General features: G+C 38.1%; 1 protein-coding gene across 1 annotated transcript in view; it reads left to right on the top strand.

Moving 5' to 3' along the window:
• The window catches only part of LOC145990319 (pickpocket protein 28-like), a 57,977-nt gene extending 46,422 nt beyond the window's left edge, over positions 1-11,555 (top strand). The window contains exons 5-8 of the mRNA XM_083126008.1: positions 1,522-1,792; positions 5,513-5,575; positions 9,271-9,460; positions 11,024-11,555. Of these exons, the coding sequence (XP_082982134.1) occupies positions 1,522-1,792; positions 5,513-5,575; positions 9,271-9,460; positions 11,024-11,063 (564 nt within the window). The 3' untranslated portion in view covers positions 11,064-11,555. The remainder of the gene's footprint in view (positions 1-1,521; positions 1,793-5,512; positions 5,576-9,270; positions 9,461-11,023) is intronic.
• Positions 11,556-14,377: the final 2,822 nt, after the last annotated feature.

Here is a 14,377-nt window from a genome sequence, read left to right as displayed (position 1 = left end):
TCTTGTAACTCATTAGTAAACTTTAGTGTTGGCCACGAGACGAGACTTTGGCCTGTCTCGTCTCGTGGAAATGCTGTCTCGTCTCGAAAATATTCGTTTGTCTCATGACACATGGTCAATCTCGTCTCGTCTCGAAATTTTAAAAGCCTGTCCGTCTCGACCCGTGGGCAACACTAGTAATCTTGCACTTTCTTTTAGGCATATTAGTAGCTTACACCGTGTTCGAAACACGAACAAACGAATGACGCGGAAATCACATCGACCGGAACTTGAAACTGTAACAACAAACGACTAACGCTTATCGCATCGTCCAGTACTGCCAACATCAGACGTTTAATGATTCGAAAAGTTGTAACTTCGTGATCTCTGACCTATGATGATTGGATAAAAGTAAAAACCCGCCAGGACGCAAATTTCAGGGTCCGAAAAGAGGACATGTCCGGGAAAACCAGGACGTATGGTAGCCCTACTCTCAGTCCAAAAATTGGTTTCTAACCTTTCATGTCAAAATCGTCGCAAGGTGCTTCAGATAAGGAAAGCTGAACGGCGCAAAATCTTCGGACACGGGACATTAAATTTTGCATGTCGGTACTTGGCAACACTGTAGTAAATTTTCTCAAGTGTAATATTTCGACCATGATGCACAAATCAGTAACAACTAATGTGTTATTTTTGTTTTTCAGACCGCGAAAATGTTCACTAAACTGTCACGAATAAATCATATGCGTCGATTTGGACTATATTCAATTTTAACGAGTATTCTGCGTATCCTAATCTTGCACCAAATACAGTTTTGTAGTAATTAATTATTAATAAGTACCGGTAATGCCGACATTTCTTTTGAAAAAAGAAAATAAGCTTTACGTAATGACCGCACCCCACATTTTAGGGGGAAAAATGCATAAAATCTGCGACATTTATGCGGTGAGTAAATACTTTCTTGTGCCTGCTGAATGTTGTAGAAGCACTTCTATTTTACTATTTCCAGCACAGTACTTAGCGACGGATCAAGGAGGGCAATTTAAAAAAGTTCTTAATCTCCTTGGGAGCTGCTGAAACACGAAAGATCTGTTGTCCCTTTACCACTCAAGTCTTCTTGTGCAAAAAAAAAGGGCGGGGGGCAATAATTCTTAATTTCGCCAGGAACAATGCATTGAAAGTTTATAATTCTGAAATCATACTCCTCCTTTCTATAGCTCGCCTGTTGGAGAGCAAATATTACTATGATCTTCAGGATCTGAACTTCAGGCATTTTCCCCCAGAGCTCCCCTGTTTGATAGCTGACGTGATTCTCATCTTCCGAATATGGAATTCCTTTAAGCTTGGAATCCATTCTGTGTCTCACTTGGTCTACAACCTAAGAGAAATGCCTCATAATTTGTATACAACATGTAATACAAGAAGAACTTACCTTTGGTTATTAATACGAACTGGTTCTAAGTATAGCGAAATGTGAATGATGTTTTTTACCCTGCAGGCAAAGTTAAAACTTACTAAATGCTGTCTCAATTGCATTTTCAGATGCTTCTCCACAATCCTGGAGAGATGCCCAGCATGTCAGGGAAAGTCTTGAAAATTCCCGAAAACAGACATATACTGGTCGCTGTCAAGCCTTCCATGCTCACAACCATGGACAACTTAAGAGGTTATGTTCCCGAGAAGAGAGGCTGCTTCTTCCCGGAAGAAAAGAAGCTGAGGTACTTCAAGATCTACACTCAGGACAACTGCGAATTCGAATGTCTCGTCAATATAACTCGGTCATACTGCGGGTGTGTCGTCTTCTACATGCCACGTGAGTCTTCTCTGTAGGTAGTTACATGGGCGTCCGGAAGGAGGGCAAGGGGGACCGTGGCCTCCCCCTGGAAAATGAAAGTCAACCAAAAAATATATATTTGTCACATATAATTTCATTTCAGCTACAATTATATGTCTTAATTATTTCATGAATATGATAAATTCAAATTTAAGCAATGTTTTTTGAGGGAACAACATTATTATTGGGGAAAATTTACCTTGTTTGCCCCCCCTGGAAAAAATACCTTCCTTGCCCCTCCCTGGAAAAAATCCTGCGGACGTCCATGGGTAGTTATGCATCCAGGATTTCATTTTGGGAGAGTGGGCTGAACCTCAGCCTGCTATGTGTTACAACCCACACACACATGTGTAATATATTTACATGTAATTGTGCTTTGGCGTGACTTAATTAACTGATATGCTAAACATAAAAAAATCCGCCTTGCAGTTGTGAGTTTCGAGAAACAAAAATGTTATGCGCTCTCTTGGTCAGCATTTGTGATACGTTCGTTTTGTAATTTACATTGAATATACAGAGCGTTCAAACAGTTCCAGCACTCAAAGTTTGAACATTTCTTTTGCTTTTTATTGAATATCCTTGTTAACTAGATGTTGAAATACACAAGAAACAATTTGTAAACTAAACGTCAGTAATACTCTGCAATCTCTGAGGTTAATAATACACTGACAAGACGGCAAACCACTTTCCGCGCGTTGAAGTACACAAATAATATTGAAACTAACTTTGAAACAATCATACAATGCGCTTTTACTATTGCGCTATTTCATCGTGAAATAGACTTCTCCATTTCCCCACACATCTCAATCCCGGGTTCGATCCCCGGCCGGTTCAAATCCGGAAACTTTTCTAACGATGGAAGCGGCCCCGCGCCCACCCAGCGTCGAATAACATGGGTACCTGGGGTAAACCCTGGGGGGTAAAGGCGGTCAGGGGCGTGATGCTGATCACATCACCCCCATTCACGACCGGATCAAGAAAGTGTGGGGCGTTACCCCCACACCCCCTATACGCCTTCATGGCGTGGTGCTATGCACAGGGGAGCACTTTACCTTTTTTCTCACATAACAAACTCAAAAAATGCTTCCAGCCAGCGGCGGCGCCAGGATTGGCCATCTAGGGATGCTAAAGGGGCGCGGAATGAAATTTAGGGTGTGCGATGTTGCAAATAACAAATTAAACATGCATATTTTTGCTTGCTTGCTTTGACCAAAAAATGTAGAAAGAAGTAAATATCGAACAAACACATATTGAGTTCTTATTCCTGAGCGAGATTGACCAAAAATTCCTCATTGATAATGTTTTAGATCGAAGCGAACAGCAACATGCTATAAGCTCTTTTCAGTTCTTACGGCGGCCGGTCCTAGTTCTGCCAAGGGAAGTGGGGAGCGGGTATTACGCAACAGACCAACCAGACAACAGCAGTGGCACCGAGAGACACGACGCGGCCGGAAAAAGCACTACGTGAAACTCGTTCTACTGGCCGCTACGTTTCTTATCGCGCTGGATTCGTCGCTTCCCCGCTCCCCACTTCCTCTGCCAGCTTCTAGAGCGCCCGCCGTAAGAACTGAAAAGAGCTATAAGCAACAGCGTGACTAGAAGAAAGCTTGCTGTAGCAATGCAATGAACAAAAATAACCTGTGGGGCAAAAGTCCTTGAGAGCCAAAGCCGACATTACTCCCACATGCCTCAGCAGAGGTGAACGGCCATCATCCAAGCAGTTACGGGGTGACGTGTGGTCAGCACGACGAAGAAAAGAGAGATGCTCATGGAATGAGAAAGAAATTCGAGTTAAACTTGATTTATATACGTTGACCTATCCTTTTTCTAAAACGAGGAATTTCCATGCAGTATTGATTTCTCACTGCTGAGCAGGGCTCCTGCTACTTTCAATCACTAATACGCCGTTCACGCACAGAGTCAACTTGAACTGATGAACTTCATCAGTTTATTTATTATGAATTCTCCGAATTCTCGAGAAAAAAGGCAAGCTGAATGAAATGCGTCGATCTTTTAAAAAATAAAGTCAAAATATTTCTCACAATACGATTAAAGTAATATAAATTTGAGCGTAAAATAGATAAAGTGGTAAATGATTGATTGAGTTGGTATTTTAAGTCCACTTTATGCACAGTAAGACTAATCGGGGCTGGACCTACAGTTTAAAGTGGGATCCGAACCACTGTGTGCCTCCACTTGGTATCAAATCCGAGATCCCTTGATTACACTGCGCCATCGGGGAGGCCCAAAATAGTAAATGATAAATGAAGAAAGCCAAAAGACAACGAGGAGAGGCAAAAGGCTGGCTGAATTAAAATCATCTTTAAAAAAAGATAAAACATAAGTAAAATATGCAACAATATGGTTGAAAAAATGTCAATCTGGGCTCAAAGAAGATAACAATGGTAAATGAAGAAGGACGAAAGGTGAAGCAAAAGAGGAGAAAACATTCTACTACCTTGTGCGACTCCTTTTCGGAATGTCTGGTATTTTGATTCCTGCTGAAGAAAACGACCTATGAATCGTGGCTGTATCGTTATTACTTTCCGAGATACGAGGTTCTAGACGAAGCAATGCAAAATGGCTCATTTTTCAATATGGCGGCTACATAATTTTTTGGATATTTGAAAATGGCACGTGCCGATCGTATTTCCTTGATACCATTGCGCCAAATTAGAGCTCTGTACATTGCTATTATATGGGGGGCAATCCCTCTCCAGTATGCAACTTCCTGGTATGTAGGGGACAGATGACGCCGGAATGGAAGCTCGGCGACTTTGGTGCAAACCTGTGCAAGGTCATGACCTTGTCGGGGGTAAAATGGCCCAAAGGTGTGCAATATACAAGCGGAAATTGCTGAATTTTAGGAAAGGTGTTAGAAAGGGAGTTGATTTTCAACTGTCTGTTCCCGTCTCCTATAGGTATTTTCCAGTTTTAAGGCGGGCGCCCTACATTCTGGCAAGGGAAGTTCATGACCTATAGGCATGGGGTTGAGAGGGGGTGAAAAGTAAAATGCACCGTGGCCGTGCAGTCTAAGGACGGAAAGCGAGTCTCATGGGGGACTAGTAACAACTTTTCTCCTGAGATTTCAATCTGTGTGTGCGACCGGTGGCCACCCACCATCGTGAGGAAATTGGGAAGCTACGAACGAGTAGCATGACCCCGGTCGTGAAAACCTACGACGACAGGGGGTTCGTCGTGCTGACTACACGTCACCCCGTAAGTGGTTGGATGATCTACCATCTCGGGTGAATGAGTTAGTAGAATCAGGTGGGAGTGAGGGTCGGCAGTCTGTAGGTAGGCCAGGGCCCTCAATGGGCTGTTATTTATATTATTCTATGAGATGATGCATCTCCTTGTCTTATCCGATCATTTATCAATAATGGCTTTAAATTTCTCCTTTTTTACAATCTGTGTATTAGGGTTGCCTAACAGAGTTTTCATATCATACTGGGAGAATTTGTCCAAGACCTGTTCTAACTCTGCGTAAAAAATATAGGTGAAAATAAATAAATTATCATCTTTATCTTCGGTTGGTGCATGAATGTTTATTAAAATAATTTTACACCACCTACCTTGTAAAACTGCATATGATATCCTGTCATTAATAAATTCCACTGTTTTAAGAGCGCCTGTTCCAAAATTATTATTTTCAGTACCACCCTAAAAATAATTAATATCTATTTTGCACGTTTTCAGATGAAGAGAACACGGTGTACTGTGGACCAGCACAAATGACGTGTATTAACAAGGCAAATGTAGGTAACGTGAATATTTATCTTCTTGAACTTGAAACTACTACTCTTACCAAGCTCGCTTAGAAGTGGGTTAATATATCTGAATGGAAACAGTGTGTACGTGTGGGTTGCGAGCATCGAAACAAGTGTGCATGTCCTAACTGGACGAGTCCTCCAGCAAAATTGGGAATGTCGTCTGCAAGTGGAACGTAGACAGGTTCCGTGAGAATCGTCGGCTGCTATGCACCCAATAACTAGTAAGATCATTGGCAATGCACGTGCGATGCGAAAATTATCTTTCTTCCACTTAAAAGGTAGTTCGTTGCAACTTGTAACAGTCATTACAAGTTTTGCACATCTCTCTCCTGCTTCCGTGTGTGTATTCTCTCTCCCGTTTTCTCAGCAGGAAACAAGGACACCAATATAAATTGCCACTGGAAGAATTTCCAATTAATCATTTTATAACTCGTTTCAACATTTCTTGTGCACGATTTTGTTTTAGTTTTCAGTTCACTTATGATAGGTGTTGGTTAGCCTTTTTTTTTTCTGAAAAGTTCAACTAAAAGCTATCGTCCTCAGCTGGTCGATCACGATCACCTAGTTAAAGGTCGCCGTTAGGGGTGTGCGACGCATGCCATCGCACAAGGAGGAGCCTCACATTTCCAATATAGCTACTATGTCTATGGATTGTAAATTTGGCTTAGGATTTTAAAAGGCTAAAAAGAAGTGAGGGAAAAAAGGATGCGTCGTTAATAAGCCAGAAAAGTGTTTCACATAAAATTTTGCTACCTGTAAGTAACGTTCAACAATGCATGAATTGAGCGAAAAGGTTGATCTGGAGTTTTATTCTGTCGAATCCTTTGCTATCATTCTCCCGGCAGTGCGAAGTGCTCATGCTCACAGAAAGAAAATGCATCTCCCTGTCTTAACTCATCATGAATTGTAAATTTGTCAGACATAATAATAACCACACGAAGTTTAATTTCTGTTTCATTATTGCATACTTTTATTATATTAACAAGCTTCTTCAGTATTCCAAACTCGACTAATATATTATGAAATTTATCTCTTTTAACAGAATCATATGATTTTTGAAAATCAATGAATACCTGATGGGGCATTTGATTATATTCCCAATTTTTCTCAAGTGTCTGTGTGATGTGAAATGTTTGATCTATAATTGATCTGTTATGTTTAAATCCACATTGACAATCACCTATAATTTCATTAAGCACGTGGAGTTAGTCTTGATAAAAGAATGTTAGATATATTTTATATGATATTGCGAGTACAGAAATTCCACGGTAATTATTTCAGTTCGTTTTAACACCTTATTTAAACACCGGAACAATGATGAATTCTTACCACTGTTGAGGAATTTCTTCTTTATTCCATTCTAGCTGATTACCCGGCGTTGCCCGGTGACAGGAAAATAATGAATTCTAACTATAGTGTATTCCAGATTGTAAGTCATATGTGTACCAAGTTTGGTTGAAATTGCTCCAGGTGTTCTAGACTTAGGTTATTTTTGACATTTTACTTTTCACCCCCTCTCAACCCCATGCCTATAGGTCATGAACTTGGAGTTGAACGGCATTGGGAGTGTCACTATTCATCTTAGCGACACCGAAAACTATGGATTCCACACTAATATCGGTCGTTTTCGATTATTTTTACATGTCACCCCTTCCAACCCCACCCCTAGGAGTGCCAGGGGTATCTTACCCCCACAGCATTTCTTTCCAGATTGTTAGTCATATGTGTACTAAGTTTGGTTGAAATTGCTCCAGGCGTTCGAGAGTTATGCTGGAACAAACATACGTATATACACACATACATCCATTTTATATATATATGTAGAAGAGGAAGATAGATAGATTAAAGAAATTAATTTATGAATTTCACACATTAACAAATTCGCACCATATTTAATTAACTCAACTGGTATTAAATCAATGCCAGGTGCTTTGTTATACTTTAGCCTTTTAATAGCATCTTTAATTTCAGTCAAGTTAGGTTCTGGTACTAAAGATTCTGCTGTGTGTACTTCATTTTTATCTGATGATCCTACATGAACATTTAAAAGATCATTAAAGTAGTTCTTCCTTCTACTTAAAATATTGGTTGGATCAGCCAAAAATTCACCGTTTATATCTTTAATCAAGTATACTGTAGGTTGCCACATCTTTCTAAATTCATTGACACCTTTATATAAATCTGATTATTTTCATTTCTTGCAGGGTTTTTTTTAATTTCGTTCATTTTGCTTTTCAAATATTTTTTTTTACCTGTAAACATGCAGTTAACTTCTCGCTTTATTATATTATAATTGTTTAAATTTGTATCATCAGATATATTTAACCACTTAAGTCTAGCCTGATTTCTCATTTTTATTAGATTATAACATTATTATCAAACCACAGCTTACTTTCTCTTGGTTTATGGTACTCTATGCTTTCTTTAGCTGCTGATTCTATTGCATTACATGTATTCTCCCAATTCTTTTTTACGTCTGCTTCATTTACATTTTCATCACCATTTAAATCCTCCAAAATATCAAATCTATCTTAATTCTTTCATCAGCAAATTTCCCGTACTAAATTTTAGAAATTTCAGATTTTGTTGCTTATCATTTACCACTAAATTACCAATACGTAACAGCAAAAATAGATAGAAAATTTTATAGATATTGGGTCACTTGCAAATTTATGAACCCTGGTTGAGAATCTATCAGATCAGATAAGTTATGGGTAAATGTCTGTTATATCGGAGACACATTAAAATCGGATATTTTGTGTTTCGGATGGTTCGTACTTACCAATTGTGTATTGCGGAACATAGTTGAAGGTGCCATTATGCTTTTTACACGAAAATATCTTCGATTTTTCACATTACGAGTAATTCTTTGGGTTCCTTTCTTCCGTTGCGAAACATACAATATGGCGTGCACAGCTGTGGATCATCGCGCGTCGTGCTTGTGTTTTGTCGATTTGGAGTGGGGTATGCAGTGTTTCAACATTCTTAACCGAAAAATACCTACTTTCGTGTTCGTTATGTCATCACAAACCATTGACGGATAGCCCCAAAAACCATTCACGATAGCTCCACAAACCATTGACGGATAGCCCCCACGAACCATTGACGGATAGCCCGAAAAACCATTCACGATAACCCCAAAAACCATTCACGATAGCCCCACAAACCATTGACGGATAGCCCCAAAACCATTCACGATAGCCCCACGGACCATTTCCGGCAAGGTTGGGTTAGGTTAGGTAAACATAGTTAAAAAAAATCGTGAAAAAAAGGCACGTGTGGAAACACTGGCAAGACAGCGTGACTTTCGACGCTCGCGCCATCTGCAGGTACATAATGGAAACAACGGCATAATGTTGTCGCTTTGCACAAAATGAAAGTTTATTATATCAAAAGTGCTTATTTCTTGTCGTGCGGCATTCTACGGTGAGAAAATACCTCCACGAACTTTCAAAATGCTACAGAAACTCATTTCCGTAAGTAGTTTCTTCTGTAAAAATGAAGAAATGTGTCTCCGATATAACAGACATTTACCAAGTTATGAACTAAAATGTACATAGATATAACGTTCGTCAGTATTACTTTCGGCCCAATACTGAGATGGGCAACAAAACGATTTGTTAAAAAACAACTAAACCTAAATTTATGGAAGTGATAAATAGATAAATTATTTTCTATTTGTAGAGGCACGGCTCAGAAGGATGTTTAAAGACATGGATAATCTTTCGGAACTTTCCGAAGAGAAAAAAGAACTCCTGACCACAATAAACAAATGCGGAGTCTGTCTCCCGGCATGCACCGAGGTTCAATATGACGTTCAGACATCGCATTCATCTATCGACATAGAGACACTGTCCAAAGGAGGAATCGTGGGGTAATATTTATATATATGCATACTATGTGCGGAATTTATTAAACTTCAGGAAGTTCTAGTGTGCTCTAGTTTTGAAGTGCTAGAAATAATTATTAATAAATCCCGTTTATTTGAAGAACACAGAATAGAAACTTCTGAAGGAAGCTGAAAAAAATACTACGTTACATATTTTTTTAATTGGACTTATTTTAACAAATTGGAAGCCAGTTCTTTTACATGTCTCAATAGTATGTCTTTTATACGTATGATCGCTTTCATATTTCCACTTCCTGCAAATATATAAATTTCACAAAAGAAAGGAACATCACGATGTCATATTTCAAGTATAATATACCTGACAACATTTTAATTGTTTCTATACATTCTTTCATTTTTCTTTGCAGTTTCTCTATTACACAACTGTCAGTATTTTTCAAGGAGTTACAGTTCGTCCCAAAACAAAGAAGTGAGCTCATTGGCTTGACTGATTTCTTAGGTAACATTCAGCAAGGAACCATATTTAGGGGTGTAATGCACAATAAATATAAAAAATAACTGATAAAATGCGAAATTAATAAAGTACCAAAACTGTCAATTTATTACCTTCACGCAAGTTGCTTGGTAAAAAAATACCGGTATCATATTTGCGGGATTGTTTACATTTTGCCTTTTAATCAGATGAGTTTCCTCATTTATAGGGACAGAAAAGTAGTTTTCGAAAATTCGTCTTCTTTAGAAAATTTGCTGTGATATTCCGAATTATGAAATATTAAATGTTTAAAATTACTTCTACAGCAATGAAGTAATATTGATTTCATATTTGCCTAGGTATTTGCGAACTTTCGTGGAACTCTGTTTCTTTTCACAGATATTTGGACAATGGCAAAAACAAACTAACAACTATTTATTTGAATGTCCAAGAAGGAATTCTAAACAGATATAATTTTTCAAAATTTGTAATGTCCTTGTAGTTTTTGGAATGGGGACGTACTTTTCCGGCACAGGCTATAAGTCTCGTGCAGCCTTAACAGCAAATGAATTACTTGAATTAGGTTTGCCATTTGGCACAGTGAAACAATGTCTAATAGGAACTCGTTAGTCGTTACCCATGATTCTATATTTGCCACATGTAATGCATGAGAAAGTTTAGATTTAAGGTTAGCAAAGTAAAACATAAATTTAATTTTCTAGCCAATATACCTCGGATGCATGCGGATTATGTGGAAAGCTGCCTTCATTATATTTCTTGTAGACGATTAACTGTTCTTAATAATTTATGTAATATTTATTATCGTGAAATACATTATAGTAAAAGTATAGTGGTAGCTTTTCTCACCTTGTGGGTATGATGAACTTTCCATAGAATCTTGTTAGACTGCAATATTTATAATTCAAAAACATTCCATGATTGGATAAACATCTTTGTTCTCCTTTCATGTTGGAAATTATGGCAATATGCCAAAGTTGTTAAGAATTATTTTAAAAGATCTTTCACAATTGATACTATAATACCTCATCCTAAAACACGTGTAAATTATAGAGGTCTTTGATTTGTGTCTAATTTTTTTGTCTATTTTTTTTCAGCCAATTGTGGTGGAATTATGGGGTTATGCTTGGGATTTAGTGTTCTCAGTCTGATAGAGATCATCTACTTCTTTACAATACGTCTGGTATGCAGACTGGGTTCAAGATCATCATCCAAGCAAGTCCGTCCAACTTGAAGAGATAACGTGTTCTTGATAAATGAAAACAACATGGAAAAGAACACCAGAACATTTCCCATGTTTTTTTAAAGATTACATTGAAAGGAATACAGCTGTAAAATAGAGAATATGCTAAGTATTAGTTTTGGTGGTGTATCACACATAAACTGGAAATCAGGGAAAAAATATTTAGCTTCAAGTTCTGTAGAAATACTACGAATTTCTTGTCGCAAAAATGTAGACAATATTTTTACTTGGTAGAGAACTAGTTGCAATCTTACACTGACGATGTTCTTTTCTTTGCACAGTATATTTGCTCAAGAAATGTCACAAAATCTATTGAATTAGTTGTGAAGATATGCCCAGTTAAAGACCAACAGCGCAAGCAATTTGTTCCTTGAACGGCTACGACACAGCAGAATGCCTAGTCAGGTCAATATCGCAATAAGACAACTCATAAAACAGTGAACATTTCTTACGTGTGGTTATCACTTCATAACCAGCATACGTGTGTGATGGCAATAGCAGATGGCCATTTCATACAAAAACAGTTTTTATTGACATTAAAAGATTATCCTTTACGTGTAAAGTGAAGCTGTGCATTTCGTGGTCGCATCCACACAGAATGAAGTACCATTGTCCTTATCTTTTTTTTATTTTTTAGAAAAGCATTCAACTTTATGTCCTCTACGTGTTAATAATTTTTCGAATACCTTCTCAAATTCTGAAAAAGACTGTCGTTTCTTTCAACGTGTTTTGTGACTACATATCTTCTTGGATGCGAATGTGATAGAAACAAACAATACCGTTCAAACACTAGTCTAAATATTACAATATTTGCTTCTCTTTATTGAGACCAATTTCTAGCATAGTCTGTGTAATTAGAGTATAATTATGTACCAAAGCAGATATTGTAAGTTTTGTTTTTAGGAGTGATGTCGACGCGAGACGGGAAGAAAAACTATTGGCAGAGTCTCTTCTCGATCATTGCGAAAGGGTCTTTGTTGTTCTCGTCTTGGTCTCGAGGAGCAAGTTTGATCTCGGTTCTAGAAGTATGTGTGGCACCGCACATATTTCAACAGTGTATGAAACTCACTAAAACTCACATTATTTATTAATAACGTTATTGTGTTTAACACCTCGTTTCGACGTTGAGAACATTCCAAAACTGAACTACATTTTATTGTATAAGGTTAACTTCGCTTCACAGTTCTCAGCAATGAATTGGCTTTGCATTTACAATACCTAGAACATAGGCTATAATCTATCAATAAATAATCAAGTATATATCCGCTAGCTACAGTCGAGCACTTTACATAGTATAGTAACTTAGTGCGGTAAAATTGTCAAGTATACATTCTATACTCTGTCCCAGGAATCTTTGGAGCGAGCAAATGAAAGCAAGTCACAGTGCAAGTAGTGACTCGAGAAAGCTGGACCAATGAGCAAGTTCGAGGGGACGGAATTTCATGGGGGGAAACGACTGTAGCTACCAGCTTTTGCAGGAATGTGTACTGCCTCGCTCCGCCCACTCGATCTCTCCCCTTCCCTACCGTTATTCGCGGCCTTGCTCCAGAGAATCTCTAAATATAGTATAGCTTGTCTCGCGTCGATTTTACACAGGTGTCTCGTTCTTGGTCTCATCCCCACAACGTCTCGTATTATCTGATCTCGACTCGACAAGTCTCCAATTTCTTGGTCTCGTCTTGTCAAGTATCGAATTACCGGATTTCTGTCTCTAAAAGTCATGAATTTCCTGGTCTCGTCTTGATTAAGTCTTGAATATTCTCAGTTCCAGAAGTCTCGGGACTTATCTGGTAGTAGTAAGAGAGGCAGTATAGATCTGAACTTCCGTTAACCTTGATCATATTAGAGGATCTGGAGTATACTCAGTCATCAGAAATTTGATGTACCTTTTGACCTTGAGACCCTTATCGGGGTAGCTGAGATAGGAAGTAATAGCCACTGACGATGTTTCACGGTGTGCGCTGAAGAAGTCTTTACGTATGAGATGGATATGCGCGCGCATCCTGAGTGAATGCGTGAAACACACAAACATAAATAAACTTGATTCTAAGATGGTGCCGAAAGCCTAGTTGCTAAAGTTGTTACCGTGTAATCTGAGGTGTCGAGTGTTCGATTCATGGTGGGGCTATATTGATTTGCTCGCATTTTTAAAGTCCCGACTAACTTATGTGATCATAACGTTTAGGTAAACCAAACAAACAAGATAGCGATCAACGAGAAATTTGTCTGCTGTGAGCCTCCGCGTTAGCTTAGTAGGTTAGTGGTTAATGTTGTAGCCTTGTCATGAAGAGTTTCTGGATTCGATTCCCTACGAAGTCAAATTGCCCAGTTGTGAATGCTCCAATTGGAGCTGTAGATCGAGTCCAGATTAGCCTACCTGTATTTTGCTTACGAAAAATATAGGGAAACATTTTAAGGTAGTGGATTAAACTGACAGTAGTTACTTCAATGGCAGGATGCAATTTCCTTGAAAGTAATCTAACAAATAGTAGTAAAGCTCGTTGTACAAATGTCTATGCATTGTTTGTTTGTGTGTGTGTGTGTGATTAGTGTGTTGAATTTCTACATATGTTGCTAATAAAAATCTGGGTTAAAATGTATGTGCTTGCTTTTCCTTTTACTGATCAACCCTTTTAAAACACATGCTTTAATTATGTTTTTACTGGTAATAAGCAGTGTCAATAAGTTAGCAAACATTATGGATGTAGCTTTCTTGGCGACGTGATTCGAACAAGTGTTCTTGGGTTATGTCGATGTTGCCTTCCAACGTTTCGAGAGCATACATTTTCACTGGAAGAAAAGTTACTGAAATTATTATAGTTTTATTAACACACTCAACAAACATTTCCATAGTAGGTTCACATACACAGTATGAGAAAAAGAAAAAAATATATTTACACAAATTCTTATTTGCTTTAATTAAACTGTTCAAATATTTTACAGGGCCATTTACCAGAAAAAGAATTTCTATAAAAAATATGTATCTATAAGTATGAAAAACTAAATATGCTGACCAAGGCAGTAATTTATTTTATTAAAAACATAAACTAACGTAACGTTTCAACCTTCTAGCAAGGTCTTCTTCAGACTCTGTATCAAGTACAAGTACAAGTATCAAGTACTTGATACAGAGTCTGAAGAAGACCTTGCTAGAAGGTTGAAACGTTACGTTAGTTTATGTTTTTAATAAAATAAATTACTGCCTTGG

The sequence above is a fragment of the Lepisma saccharinum genome, chromosome 7, assembly GCF_977018435.1.
Source record: "Lepisma saccharinum chromosome 7, izLepSacc3.1, whole genome shotgun sequence".
Taxonomy (NCBI): domain Eukaryota; kingdom Metazoa; phylum Arthropoda; class Insecta; order Zygentoma; family Lepismatidae; genus Lepisma; species Lepisma saccharinum.
Note: the sequence above shows the minus strand (reverse complement) of the source record. Positions and strands in the feature narration are given on the sequence as shown.